The sequence below is a fragment of the Microcaecilia unicolor genome, chromosome 5, assembly GCF_901765095.1.
Source record: "Microcaecilia unicolor chromosome 5, aMicUni1.1, whole genome shotgun sequence".
Taxonomy (NCBI): domain Eukaryota; kingdom Metazoa; phylum Chordata; class Amphibia; order Gymnophiona; family Siphonopidae; genus Microcaecilia; species Microcaecilia unicolor.
The window spans coordinates 18,570,890-18,586,535 of NC_044035.1; the positions used below are offsets into that span (position 1 = coordinate 18,570,890).

The window sequence follows — 15,646 nt, forward strand, 5'->3', positions numbered from 1 at the left end:
CTTTCAAGATTTGTACCTTTGTTCACAAAATAATACATGGTCTAGCTCTGAGCTATATGACTGAACTAATCGACTTACCAATTAGAAACTACTACTACTACTTAGCATTTCTATAGCGCTGCCAGGGTTACGCAGCGCTGTACAAGTTTAAACATGGGGAAGGACAGTCCCTGCTCAAGAGAGCTTACAATCTAAAGGTAATAAGCTATGTAGTCAGTGTAGGTATCATGAATGGGGAAGGTGGTTAGGCGCCAAAAGCAAGGGAGAAGAGATGGGCCTTGAGTAAGGACAATTGAATCAGCCAGAACGTACTTAACTGTTCACTTCCCAAGTTGTAAGGGCCTGAATTATAAATCAACATACAAGTCAAGTTTCTCCTACATATGCACCCAGCTCTGGAATACACTACCAAAATGCCTGAAAACCACAAATAATCATCTAAAATTCCAAAAAAGCCTAAAGACTCACCTTTTCAAAAAGGCATACCCCACAGAACTGACATAAATACCGAATAATGAAACATGGCAATTTAACCAGGAAACGGACAGTACTCAACCCTACACATGTTCCCACCCTAGCATTCTGCTTGGGATGAACCACCCCAACCTATTTACCGATACTTCTTTACTGTATTTGTCAGCACCCCTACACTGTATTTGTTCACACCGGAGTCTGTAACCACCTCTCCGGAACTATGTAAGCCACTTTGAGCCTACTAATAAGTGGGGAAAGGTGGGATACAAATGTAACAAATAAACATTATGGCAAGCCTTAAATGCAAATATGGAGGTTTGGGATTATTATTCCATATATCCTGGCTTAGGAGTCACTGTTCCCTCTAAACTGAGTGGGAATCCTCCAACTGCATTACTGCCAGTAGGGGGTGGAGCTTCAATATTGTGTTTTCAATTGCTAGGGACAGGAAGATTCCCTGCAGTCCTGCAAAGCTTGCCTGACCCTCACTATTGAAAATGATAGTGAAACAGCACCTCCAGATGGCAGGGTCGCAGCTTACAGGGAACATTGTTACGAGTGAGGCTGATTACTTCATGGTATACACAAAACTGACCTGACTGGAGACACTGCCCTACCTTATAGATACTAAATTTCTTCAGCAAGGGTAAGACCCGTGCAAATCAGGTGGCAGCTATCTTGATTTATTTATTAATTAGGATTTATTTACCGCCTTTATGAAGGACTTCACTCAAGGAGGTGTACAGTAAGAATAGAATTTATCTCAACTAAGTCACTGATCCCTTTCTCAGAAGTGAGACCCCTCCATCACGAATGAGCACTGATTAACAAACCCCTTAACTAGTGGGGGGGGGGGGGGGGGGGGGAAGGGTAATTTCAAAGATGCAAAGTTAAGTTACCCAGTTCTAGGCTGGAGATTTTGAGATAGTCCTCGATTTCTGACCATACCATCCTGGTGCATTATGGGACTTACAACACTGATTTCAATGAGCAGGATTAGGATAAAACCAAGACTGACCCAAAACCTCCAGCCCGGAACTGGATAACTTGGCATCTCTGTAACTCTCTATATAAGGTTATAACATTTATGTGCCCAATTTTTTATTTATTTATTTGTTGCATTTCCCACCTATTTGCAGGCTCAATGTGGCTTACGCAGTACCGTCAAAGGCATTTGCCCAGTCGGTTGATAACAAGTTCAAGGTTGAAATGTGATCGTATGAGGTATATGTGGAGGGTTGGGAAGGATGAAGATTGCGTGTTGTCCAGTATGATCAAAGTTATGCTGTGCTGCTGAGTGAAGATGTTTATGTGGGGTCGTTAGGGTAGGCCTTTTTGAAGAGGATGGTTTTTAGTGATTTCCTGAAGTTCTGGTGGTCGTGGATTGTTTTGAGGGCTTTTGGGACACCATTCCATAGTTGTGCGCTTATGTAGGAGAAGCCGAATGCATAAGTTGTTTTGTATTTCAGTCCTTTGCTATTTGGGTAGTGTAGGTTTAAGTAGGATCTTGACAGTCTGACTTTGTTTCTTTTTGGTAGATCAATAAGATCTGTCATGTATCCTGGGACAACGCCGTATATGATTTTGTGGACTAAGGTGCAGATTTTGAAGATGATCCGTTCTTTGATTGGGAGCCAATGCAACTTTTATATACATATAAATGCCAAAAATCTGCTTAAGTGCTCTTCTGTAAATAGCGTATTTAATAGGTGGACATACACATGGGTGGATTCTAGGCAGAGCATGGGCTGGAATCACACTAAGTGCATAACTCACAGAATACTAAGGTACATATCTCCAATATTGAGGTGTGAGCATGTACACCACCTGTGTGGCTGGTATAAGTGCTTATATATAAATTACAGGCACATATTTTACCTGGTACTCTATAAAGGAAATAGGTATAAGCCCATTATTATAGAACTGCACTCCATGTGCATATATTTTTACGTATATTTATCTTGGTTTCAATTTTTGCAGACACATAACTCCATGCTAATAATGCCACACCTTTTAGGAGGCATGAATATGTCTGCACACGCTCAAACACACACACATGTTCTTGGTGAAACGTCTTTGTGGTATCTCAAACCATCTTATCAGCCTGACCTTGTAAAATGAGCCTCATAAGTACTGTCATACTGGGACAGACCAAAGGTCCATCAAGCCCCAGCATCCTGTTTCCAACAGTGGCCAACTCAGGTCACAAGTACCTGGCAAAACAGTACAATACATTTTATACTGCTTAACCTAGAAATAAGCAGTGGATTTTCCCCAAGTCCATTTTAATAATGGTCTATGGACTTTTCCTTTAGGAAGCCATCCAAACCTTTTGTAAACCCCACTGAGCTAGCTACATTCTCTGGCAACAAATTCCAGAGCTTTGAATTCCAGAACAACGAATTCCAATTACACGTTGAGCGAAGAAATATTTTCTCCAATTTGTTTTAAATTTACTACTTTGTAGCTTCATCGCATGGCCCCTAGTCCTAGTATTTTTGGAAAGCGTAAACAGACGCTTCACATCTACCCGTTCAACTCCACTCATTATTTTATAGGCCTCTATCATACCTCCTCTCAAATGCCTTTTCTCCAAGCTGAAGAGCCCTAGCTGCTTTAGCCTTTACTCATATGGAAGTTGTCCCAACCCCTTTATCATTTTCGTCACCCTTCTCTGCAACTTTTCTAATTCCACTATATCTTTTTTGAGATGCGGAGACCAGAATTGAACACAATATTCGAGGTGCGGTCGCACCACGGAGTGATATAACGACATTAAAACGTCCTCATTTTTGTTTTCCATTCCTTTCCTAATAATACCTAACATTCTACTTGCTTTCTTAGCCTCTGCCACACACTGAGCAGAGGGTTTCAATGTATCATCAACGATGACACCTAGATCCCTTGCTGTTGGTACGTGGGAACTCCATCCTTCTTGTATAGATCCACTTCTCCATCTTTACAACAATGTTTTGAACAATGGTCATACTTTTGAAGGACCACTAAAAATACTGAACAAGCTGATATTGGCTTGGAAGGTAAGAGGGCTTTTTATTTTTCAGAGTAACTGATGGCTGCAGTTAGGAGTGATGTATAACCATCAGTGGTCTCAGTTGCAGGTTAAGGATTGGTCTTACATGACATCAGTGGACAGAGAAATCGACAGGAAGCTCCATCCAAACCAATTTTGTTATCACATTACTTTTCCCATGTAAATTACTAGTGGTTGATAGCTAAAAATCAATCTGGTGTAGATTAACCGAACAATTGCTATAGTCTGAAGTTCAAAAACCCTCTTATCGGACTCTGTACACTGCAGTCAGTCCGGGCCATTGCGACATTCTTCAGTTTGTTTGTTTTTTTGAACTCTTAGGGCTATATTTTCAAAAGATTGCACTGAGATTAGATATCTAAAATCTACACTTAAGATGGCTAACGGCAAACGTTAGAGTATTGTTTTTGACTTGACAATTTCTGCTGTTCCTTCATGCTTCTCAGAATTGGCTTCTATCAGGCTGTTCTGCCATGAACCTTCATCTACAACTACAATGGAGATAATTTCCTCCCTTATTTTTAGATCCACCACCCAGCTCAGCCCAGCCATTAAATGATGGTCCAAGGCCGAAGGCCACGAACTATGGCTTCTTCTTGGAAGGTGGCCAACAATAAATAAGAGTAAGTCCCAGTGCTCTCAAGACAAAGGAGTTTCGGGATTTGCTCCCTCCTTGCAGCATCTACTATCATTCATACTTTTCAAAGAGGCCAAAATTATTAATTTCCTTTATGTTGTCCTCTATGGATTATACACAGAATTTTCAACCATATTATGCTTTTTATAAACCTTTGCTTTGTATTACTTTATATGCTAACATATTGGTGCGGGTGGAATCTTCCAGCTCGGCAATTCCTGATAAGCTAGAAAACTTCAGAAAACAAACTGATGCTGATAACGCGCACTTATTGTAAGAAACAAGCAGCATCTATACAAATTATTACTGATGACTTGGTGTTTCGTAAATGTTTGAAAACTTGGTTGTTTAATAAGTGTTTGTCTTAGGTTATTCGCTTGGATTCAATGTAATTATAATTCTTGGATTTATTGTATTCAGGGGTCCTTTTACTAAGGTGCGCTGAAAAATGGCCTGCGGTAGTGTAGACGCGTGTTTTGGGTGCGCTTTGGGCGCGCGCAGTATTATTTTTTAGCACACCTACAAAAAATGCCTTTTTTTTTTTTGGCGAAAACGGACGTGCAGCAAAATGAAAACTGCCGTGCGTTCATTTTGGGTCTGAGGCCTTACCACAAGCCATTGACCTAGCAGTAAGTTCTCACGCCGTAACCGGGCAGTAATGGTCTATGCGCGTCAAATGCCACTTGACGTGTGTAGCTGCTGCGCGCCAGAAAATAAAAAATATTTTTCAGACGCGCGTAGCGGCCACACGCCAAAATTGAAATTACCCCACCGGCCACGTGGTAACCGGGCGGTAACTCCAATTTGGCGCGCGTAGGCGCCTACGCGGCTTAGTAAAAGGGCCCCTCAATCTTTTAAAGGTAGCTACAGAATAACATAACAAGAGCAAATTTAAGCTGAACAAGCCAAAACATTTACCTTCTGCTTGGAGACACCAGAAACTAGAAGCCCCCTCAGTCAGCTTCGATCCCGCAGGAAGAACCAGGCTCAATGAGAACTGCAGATCCTGCCCGGGGCACACACTCAATGAAGGCAGCTGAACACATGGGGTAGATTTAGGCAGCACCGGTACCTTGACTGTCGGTGGCATCCGGTGATCTACTGTATCATACACTTCTGGCTCCAAGATAGGCAACTAAAAAAAAAAGAATTCAAAGCAGAATACAGGTATCTGCTCTTTTACACATGAAAGTCTGTTTGAAGATATTGTGATTTATGATATGTTATGGACATCCATTTGTTGACATGTCTTGCTTTAACCCTCTTTTATGATCTTATCCCTAGATCGTAACTTTATCCTTAAATTGCAATGTAGATGAATGTAACAAATATTATTGCCTGGTTTTCAATACTCAGATTTTCTGGCATTAAAGCTATGAAAACAGTATATGCCAACCCCGATTTTTTTTCTTTCTGCTCTAACACAGAAAAATCTGAGGATTAATATTTAAAGGGATTTATGATGGAGTCAGTCCAGAGGGTGGCTACAATTATAGGGACAGGCTTATGAACCTCAACATGTATAAGCTGGAAGAGAGGAGGGAGAGAGGAGACATGATAGAGACGTTTAAATATCTCAAGGGCATTTATGTACAGGAAGAGAGCCTTTTTCAAATGAAGGAGAGCTCTGGAATGAGGGGGCATATGACAAAGCTAAGAGGAAATAGGCTTAGGAGTAACCTACGGAAGTATTATTTCACAGAAAGGGTGGTGGAAGCGTGGAATGGCCTCCCGGTGGAGGTGGTGGAGTCGAGGACTGTTCCAGAATTTAAAAAGGCATGGGATAAGCACGAGGGATCGCTTAGGAACAGGAAGAATTAGGGGCTACAGAGGATGGGCAGACTGGATGGGTCATATGGCCTTTATCTGCAGTCATGTTTCTATTCCACCGATGCCTAAGAGCCAACCTCATCAGTGATGTCACAATGGCTCAATTGTCCTATTCTTGGCTTACTTTCCCCCCTTAGTGTGAAGAGTTTTAGTCTCTGGTAACCAGAGCTCATATTGTGATGTCATAATGGGAATAGGCTTAGGAGTAACCTAAGGAAGTATTATTTCACAGAAAGGTGGTGGAGGCGTGGAATGGCCTCCCGGTGGAGGTGGTGGAGTCGAGGACTGTTCCAGAATTTTAAAAGGCATGGGATAAGCATGTGGGATCGCTTAGGAACTGGAAGAATTAGGGGTTACAGAGGATGGGCAGACTGGATGGGTCATATGGCCTTTATCTGCAGTCATGTTTCTATTCCACCAATGCCTAAGAGCCAACCTCATCAGTGATGTCACAATGGCTCAATTGTCCTATTCTTGGCTTTACTTTCCCCCCTTAGTGTGTTTCAGTCTCTGTTAACCAGAGCTGATATTGTGATGTCATAATGCCTCATTCCACCAATGCCTAAGAGCCAACCTCATCAGTGATGTCACAATGGCTCAATTGTCCTATTCTTGGCTTACTTTCCCCCCTTAGTGTGAAGAGTTTCAGTCTCTGGTAACCAGAGCTCATATTGTGATGTCATAATGGGAATAGGCTTAGGAGTAACCTAAGAAAGTATTTCACAGAAAGGGTGGTGGAGGTGTGGAATGGCCTCCCGGTGGAGGTGGTGGAGTCGAGGACTGTTTCAGAATTTAAAAGGCATGGGATAAGCATGTGGGTTCGCTTAGGAACAGGAAGAATTAGGGGTTACAGAGGATGGGCAGACTGGATGGGTCATTTGGCCTTTATCTGCCGTCATGTTTCTGAGTTTCTATGTTTGGCAGCAGCCGCTAAGGAGGTAATTCTACACAGGCTGTCCATAGCAGTTTGGGCGCTACGCGCAAATTCTATAACAACAATTTTGTGCATAATTGCCATTATAGAAAAAGTCTGCAGTTATGCACGCAACTTTACGTGCAACCACTTACGCCATTGCTTTATGCCACTGACCATAGTCTAAAAGGTTAGCCTGTAATTGCTGGATATGTCCATGACCCTCTCATGTTCATGCCCTCTTGCAGTTCTGCACTAGAACACCTTAGGTGTGAAGTTATACAATAACACATAAGCGCGGTTAGGTGCGTTAACTGCCGTCTTCCCACCACTTAGTCCTGTAACTACTGTTTTAGTGTGGAAGTTAAGTTGACTAATTGGCGCTGAACATCGGGAGCACTATATAGAATGGGGGAGGGGGAAAATATACAACTCATGAAGTTTCTTCAGCTTGAAGAAAAGACGGCTGCGGGGAGATAAGATAGCAGTTTATAAAATACTCAGTGGAGTGGAACGGGTAGACGTGAATCGCTTGTTTACTCTTTCCAAAAATACTGTGACTAGGGGGCACGCAGTGAAGCTACAAAGCAGTAAATTTAAAATGAATCTGAGAAAATATTTCATCACTCAACATGTAATTAAACTCTGGAATTCATTGCCAGAAAACGTGATAAAAGCAGTTAGCTTAGAAGGTCTAAAAAAGATTTGGACAGCTTCTTAAAAGAAAAGTCTACAGTATAAGCCATTATTAAAATGGACTTGGGGAAAATCCACTGCTTATTCTAGGATAAGCAGCATAAAATGTATTGTTCTGTTTTGGGATCTTGCCAGGTACTTGTAACCTGGACTGGCCACTGTTGGAAATAGGATGCTGGGCTCGATGGACCTTCGGTCTGTCCCAATATGGCAACACTTATATACTTATATAGTGTCACAAAAAATTCTCTGTAAACACTCTGGGGTGAAGTGAGGGTTGGACCATCTAGCTGTATGGATATGGATGATATTCAGCCACTATCCGTATAGTTAAGGGGTATAATTTAGGCTAGAAAAAAAAGAATGTCCTTAACTGTTCAGCTATACTTATACCCCTTAAGTCTAGAAAAGTCACCAAAAACTGTGCATGCAAATCTGAGCACGCACCCAATTTAATTAATGAGCTAATTAGCACCAATCATTGGTTTAACAAGCAATTATTGGCACTAATTAGAATTTTGCACATGAGTTCAAAAAGGAGGTGAGGAAATGGGAGGGTCATGGGCAGAACGGGGGCGTTCCTATCATTTACACACCTTGTTATAAAATAAGGGGGAGGGGACACTCACCCAATTTAGGCGTGCACATTTACACCACGTTTCAGTTGGTTCAAATGGCAGCACCTAAAGTTCAGCGTGACTCCCGGGCATAAGTGCTATTCTATAAGCCGTACCTAACTTTAAGCGCAGCTTAGAGAATGCGCTTTTGTCAGTGTCATATATAGAATTCACCCCATAACGGAAATTCTATAACACGGTGCCGAACTTAGGTGCCCTATTAGAAGGTCTATTTCATAATGGAATATAGGCATCTACTTTCCTTTATACAACACTAGACTAACAGGTCTGAACTGCTTGTATAATTTAGGAACGACTGCTTACATCAGCCATAGAGCTGCTGTAACTGCTCACCCCTAAATGCAGGAGATATATTAGGGTTACCATACGTCCTCTTTTAAAAGGACATGTCCTCCTTTTGGACTTCTTCAGATATGTCCTCCAGGTTTCTTAATTTTTAGGAAAACGTCCTCTTTTTCTCTTATGTGCCTATGACCCACACAATGAGAGAAACCACCTCTGGCCTATTAGTCAGCCTGGACACATGAGGGTACTAAAGAGAGAGAGAGGCATGATCATCTCTTTTTCTCTGCAGGTTGAATCTGTCAAAGGAATTTTGTTCATACAGCACAACTTTAACCATATGTTATGCAAAGATTTTCACACGTGTCTCAGACAGGGCCACCAAGAGACTGGGCCGGGCCTGCCGCCCCCCCCCCCCCCCCCCCCCCGAGGTCGCCGCCACCGCTCCCCCCCTCCATCCGCCACCGAGCCGGGCCCCCTGCATTGAAATCGCAGTCTCACCTCCGTGAAAGCAGCGCTGCAGGCAGCAGAACACCTCCCTTCAGCCCTCCTTCCCTGTTTGTGTCCCGCCCTCGTGGAAGTTACATCAGACGAGGGCGGGACACAGGGAGGGAAGGAGGGCCGAAGTGAGGCGTTCTGCTGCCTGCAGCGCTGTTTTCACGGAGGTGAGACTGCGATTTCAATGCAGGGGGCAGATGGTCGATGACGGAGGGCAGGTAGGACTGCGGCGCCGGGCCCCCCTTGGAGGACCGGGCCTGGGGAATTTTGTCCCCCCTGCCCCCCCCTCTCTCGGCGGCTATGGTCTCAAAAGTCAGTCAAAGTTGTTGAGGTGATACCCGCTCTTCTGATAAGTACACTTGGGCTCAAACTCAAATCTGTAAGTTTTTGAAAAAAATTTTTTTTGTTGTTACATTTGTACCCCCGCGCTTTCCCACTCATGGCAGGCTCAATGCGGCTTACATGGGGCAATGGAGGGTTAAGTGACTTGCCCAGAGTCACAAGGAGCTGCCTGTGCCTGAAGTGGGAATCGAACTCAGTTCCTCAGGACCAAAGTCCACCACCCTAACCACTAGGCCACTCCTCCACTAAAATAGATTATTGTCTACTGCTGACCTGTAAGGCAGTCACTGTTTGATGTGTGCTCATTAACTAAAAGCCATTTACACATTTGCTACAATTATAAAAGCTATTTACACATTTGCTATGATTAAATATTTCTATAGCAAAGGTAGCAACAATTTTAATTTTTTGTGTTCTCTTTTTTGTCTTCGCAAATATAGTAACCCTACCTTATAAGCTGGGCATGAGTGTGAACCATGCCCATGCTCCGCCCACCTGTAAAATATGACATTATTCTAAACCACTTCTACATTTACATGGTGTATCAGTAATTACCCCCATAGGGCCTTATTCTATAAAATTTATGCTCCTAAATTATGCACATACTCTACGCTCCAAAACAAAATATTTTCCAGTCAATATTCAAAAGTATTTTTGCGAGTACTGCGTTTTTTAAAAATCCAGAGCATTTCTGTGTATACTTTTAGCAATTTAAGGCCCTGTTTTCTAAGCCGCGTTATGGGCGCATTAGCATTTTTATATATAACAAAAGAGAGGGAACGAAGTACAAACTAAAGTCCAAACAAAAAAAACAGCACCACGGGCCTTTAAAAATGGAACACAGTTCTTTAATGAATGAGCCTTGACAAAAAGACCCGACACGGGCTGTGTTTCGGTGACTAGCACCTGCGTCAGGGGTCACAGTGATGACGTGGAAAACTCGGGGAATAACTCGAATATATTCCTCTACAATATATTATTCCTTACCCCACGTCTCATATAAGTACATAAGTACATAAGTACATAAGTAGTGCCATACTGGGAAAGACCAAAGGTCCATCTAGCCCAGCATCCTGTCACCGACAGTGGCCAATCCAGGTCAAGGGCACCTGGCACGCTCCCCAAACGTAAAAACATTCCAGACAAGTTATACCTAAAAATGCGGAATTTTTCCAAGTCCATTTAATAGCGGTCTATGGACTTGTCCTTTAGGAATCTATCTAACCCCTTTTTAAACTCCGTCAAGCTAACCGCCCGTACCACGTTCTCCGGCAATGAATTCCAGAGTCTAATTACACGTTGGGTGAAGAAAAATTTTCTCCGATTCGTTTTAAATTTACCACACTGTAGCTTCAACTCATGCCCTCTAGTCCTAGTATTTTTAGATAGCGTGAACAGTCGCTTCACATCCACCCGATCCATTCCACTCATTATTTTATACACTTCTATCATATCTCCCCTCAGCCGTCTCTTCTCCAAGCTGAAAAGCCCTAGCCTTCTCAGCCTCTCTTCATAGGAAAGTCGTCCCATCCCCACTATCATTTTCGTCGCCCTTCGCTGTACCTTTTCCAATTCTACTATATCTTTTTTGAGATACGGAGACCAGTACTGAACACAATACTCCAGGTGCGGTCGCACCATGGAGCGATACAACGGCATTATAACATCCGCACACCTGGACTCCATACCCTTCCTAATAACACCCAACATTCTATTCGCTTTCCTAGCCGAAGCAGCACACTGAGCAGAAGGTTTCAGCGTATCATCGACGACGACACCCAGATCCCTTTCTTGATCCGTAACTCCTAACGCGGAACCTTGCAAGACGTAGCTATAATTCGGGTTCCTCTTACCCACATGCATCACTTTGCACTTGTCAACATTGAACTTCATCTGCCACTTGCACGCCCATTCTCCCAGTCTCGCAAGGTCCTCCTGTAATCGTTCACATTCCTCCTGCGACTTGACGACCCTGAATAATTTTGTGTCATCGGCACCAAGGCACTTTCACTTTCTGTATCCAAGTGGAATAGCAACATTCCATGTAGAATCTCCAATAGTAGCAACATTCCATGTAGAATGTCAAATAGTAGCAACAAAATCTCAATAGTAGCAACATTCCACCTAGAATCTCCAATATTTATTTTTCTTACATTTGTGTCCCGCGCTTTCCCACTCATGGCAGGCTCAATGCAGCTTACATGGGGCAATGGAGGGTTAAGTGACTTGCCCAGAGTCACAAGGAGCTGCCTGTGCCTGAAGTGGGAATTGAACTCAGTTCCTCAGGACCAAAGTCCACCACCCTAACCACTCTAGGCCACTCCTCCACTGTTGCTACTATTTGAGATTCTATTCCACTAGCAACATTCCATGTAGAAGTCGGCCCTTGCAGATCACCAATGTGGCTGCGCAGGCTTCTGCTTCTGTGAGTCTGACGTCCTGCACGTACGTGCAGGACGTCAGACTCACAGAAACAGAAGCCTGCGCAGCCTTCTACATGGAATGTTGCTAGTGGAATAGCAAACAAAAAACACAGCACCACGGGCCTTTAAAAATGGAACACAGTTCTTTAATGAATGAGCCTTGACAAAAAGACCCGACACGGGCCGTGTTTCGGTGACTAGCACCTGCGTCAGGGGTCACAGTGATGACGTGGAAAACTCGGGGAATAACTCGAATATATTCCTCTACAATATATTATTCCTTTCCCCACGTCTCATATAGTAAAAGCTACAAAGCACCAAGGCACTTTCACTTTCTGTACCCCTGACGCAGGTGCTAGTCACCGAAACACGGCCCGTGTCGGGTCTTTTTGTCAAGGCTCATTCATTAAAGAACTGTGTTCCATTTTTAAAGGCCCGAGGTGCTGTTTTTTTTGTTTGCGCATTAGCATTTTTAACATGTGTTAACCACGTATGCGCGGTAACCGTGTATGTGCCTACAGTATCCCTATAGGTGCCTACATGGTTAGCGCACGCGCTAATTGTAGGCGTGTTAAAAACACTAACGCACCTTAGTAAACAGGGCCCTTAATTTGCAAATCAGTCAGTTATATGTTTAAAAGAAGAGGCATGATAAGAGACACGGCAGCAGAGCTGAACTATGTACAACTGGCTCGGGCCTGGTCAGTAGATCCAGGCATCACTATACCCATAGAAAGACTTACAAACCATATACAAAAAATGAGGAGATCCACCAACTTTACTTGGTGCTGGGAAATACAATATAAGGTGGCGTTGAGAATGCATATAGCACCACGGAGAGCTTTCCACAAGGGGTTGTCCCCGGCGGGGGAATGCCCAAAATGTAATGTGGTGGGGGCAACACTAGGACATATGTTTTGGACATGTCCGCGCATAACCCAGTTCTGGAGGATACTGACACGAAGAATTTCCCAGATGTGGTGGTGGTGGGGGGGGGGGGGGGGGGGGTACAGTGGAACCTGGACTGCATGATATTATTTGACCATATAATCACTCCAACACGGTCGCCCAGAGGGTTTAAAGATTTTGCGAGAAGGGCTATAATAGTAGCAAAAAAAGGTGATTTTGTTGGAGTGGCTGTCAAGTCAGGCACCCACGATACCTCAGTGAAGAGCCCAGATGATACACTTAATGCGAAGATTAGAAACAACTAACATGGAAACGACAAGAGGACAACAATTTCAACAGAGATGGTCTGCATTTTGGCAGACTTTAACACCAGCAGCAAGAGGAAATTTACTGAATATTTAAGGTCACAGATGAGGAAAAGGAAAAGTGCTCTTGGAAGGACTGGAATAAGGGCCAAAAGTAAAGGGGGGGGGGGTTGGGGGGGAAGATTATAATACAAAATGACAACTGTACACTGTGAATATACTGCATTGTTATTTGAATTTGAGGAAGCAACATGTTAGATTTAGGATATAAGTTGTGTTCTTGTTATGGTTGTCAATAAAAATGATTGAACGTTAAAAAAGAAGAGGCATGGCTTTGGGCAGTACAGGAGGGAGGAGGGAAAGGCAAAAATCTTATATGGTTAGAACCAAAATTCAGCTGCAGAATGTATGTTATACAGTACCTTCAGGTGGCGACAGGGAAACAGCAGATGGATTTTTTTTCCCAGTTCTACTACTTATATGTTTTATAGTACATAATTATTGCCATACTGGGACAGATCAAAGGTCCATCAAACCCAGCATCCTGTTTCCAACAGTGGTCAATCCAGGTCACAAGTACCTGGCAGAAACCCAAATAGTAGCAACATTCCACGTAGAACCCCAAAGAGTAGCAAGATTCTAGAATTCTAAAGAATAACAAGATTCCATGCAGAATTTCAAAAGTGTAGGAACATTCCATTCAGAATCCCAAGTACATAAGTACATAAGAATTGCCATACTGGGAGAGACCAAAGGTCCAGCAAGCCCAGCATCCTGTTTCCAACAGTGGCCAATCCAGGACACAGATACCCGGCAAGATCCCAAAAATGTACAAAACATTTTATACTGCTTATCCCAGAAATAGTGGATTTTCCCCAAGTCCTTAAAATATGTATAAGACATCTTATCCCTTTTTGATTTTCATAAGATCCTTTCTGATAGTGCAATGGGTATTGGGTTGCAGTGTGGTGTGTGTTATATGTAGGATCTGTTATAATCTGTTGAAGTACTTAGATGGCTGAAGGGTAGCCTGATTGGGTGCATTAGAAGGGGTGTGAAGTGTTTAATGTATTAATTTTGTTTTTTTTTGTCAGCTGCTTTCGATGGCCCTGGAAGCCATAAATGTCCAAATAAATTACATTAATTTCAAATGGATTATCCATATAAAATGATAAAGGCTTTGACAGGATGAGAATCTTTTGCATTCATTTCAAATTAAGCACATAGTCCAGTGGCGTAGCTACTTGGGGCCACGGGGGGGCTGGGCTGCCGTAGATTTGGCCCTGGACCCCCCTGCTGATGACCCTCTCGACCCCCCCTCCCGCCGCCAACCCGCCGTCGCCTACCTTTGCTGGCGGGGAACCCCCAACTGCCGCCAGCCGAGGTCCTCTTCTTCCGGCGCATGGCTTCGTTCTGTTTCTGTGAGTCTGACGTCCTGTTTCTGTGAGGACGTCAGAAACAGAACGAAGCCTTGCGCCGGAAGAAGAGGACCTCGGCTGGCGGCAGTTGGGGGTCCCCCACCAGCAAAGGTAGGTGACAGCGGCGGCGGGGTCGGCAATGGCGGGGGGGTCGACGGTGCCAGGGTGGGGGCTAAAATGTGCCCCTTCACCTCAGGCTCTGGACCCCCCCCTCCCACCGAAGTCTGGCTACACCCATCATTCTGCTCTCTCAAGCACATGATTTTTCCTTACCACGGATACTGTTCTGGAACCCAAATCCAGCACTTTAATTTGATGATTATTTGTATCTGCCACATATAGCAGGTGCCCACCATATCCAACACATAAGCCTCCTGGTTCGTTAAAAGTTGATTGTGAAAATCTTGGCCCAGAGAGGTCACCTGCTTCTCCAGTGCCTGCCAAAGTAGTGCAGCTTTTGGTTTTGGGGTCTATAACTTTAATCTAGGGGCGAGGGAGAGAGAAAAGAGAAATAAAAAGGGAAAAAAATCAATAAAAGATGAAGACAAAAGCCACACATTATATTCAACATTCTTCTACACCAGTGGAAGTGAGGTGATATTTAAGCCAGAGGTATCACCATCATTCCTATTGTAAACCCCCTGGTGGCAGAGCAAGGTATTACAATGATGGTACCAAATATGTCACAGTGTTTCCCCGAAATGACTCGACACCAACCAGGGAGTTTAACAATAAAAAGAAAATATTTTTTTTTATTAGAGAATTATATTTAAATACTAATGAAATCTTATCAACTTGCAAATTCAACATATGTATTTCAATTACAGGTTTGCAACACAAATCAGTTTAGAAACATTGGGAGCATTTAAGTATAAATATTAGGTACATAAATCATTTAAGCACATTCAATTTTACAAAACACTAGATTCTTTAACATTTCTTTTCTCCTGTCTTTCAGACCCCCAGAGACCCCCAAGGATCCCAACATGTAAGTTTTCCTCTACTTTTTTTTTCTTCTTTTAGTTATCTCTCACTTATTGTTCAGGTTTCCTTTACTATTTTCTCTTATGTGCACTTTTTTAAATAGTTTCAGTCACTTAGCTGCTCTCTTTGTTTTCTCTCTCTGGCTCTCTTGAACAGTGGGCGCCTTTTCTTTCAGGTGATGATCTCCAGCATCAACTTTCTTCCAGTCTTATCCTAGTAACATGTTCTCACCAATCGAGCTCTCT

At 43.2% G+C, this 15,646-nt stretch overlaps 1 protein-coding gene across 3 annotated transcripts in view; it reads right to left on the minus strand.

The window, feature by feature from the left end:
- Positions 1-15,646, minus strand: part of NHLRC2 (NHL repeat containing 2) — a 211,142-nt gene that overhangs the window by 31,816 nt on the left and 163,680 nt on the right. For all 3 annotated transcript variants that reach the window (XM_030202703.1, XM_030202702.1, XM_030202704.1), the window contains exons 9-10: positions 14,691-14,900; positions 5,082-5,298 (exon numbers count right to left, since the gene is read on the minus strand). In XM_030202703.1, coding sequence (XP_030058563.1) covers positions 5,082-5,298; positions 14,691-14,900 — 427 coding nt within the window. The remainder of the gene's footprint in view (positions 1-5,081; positions 5,299-14,690; positions 14,901-15,646) is intronic.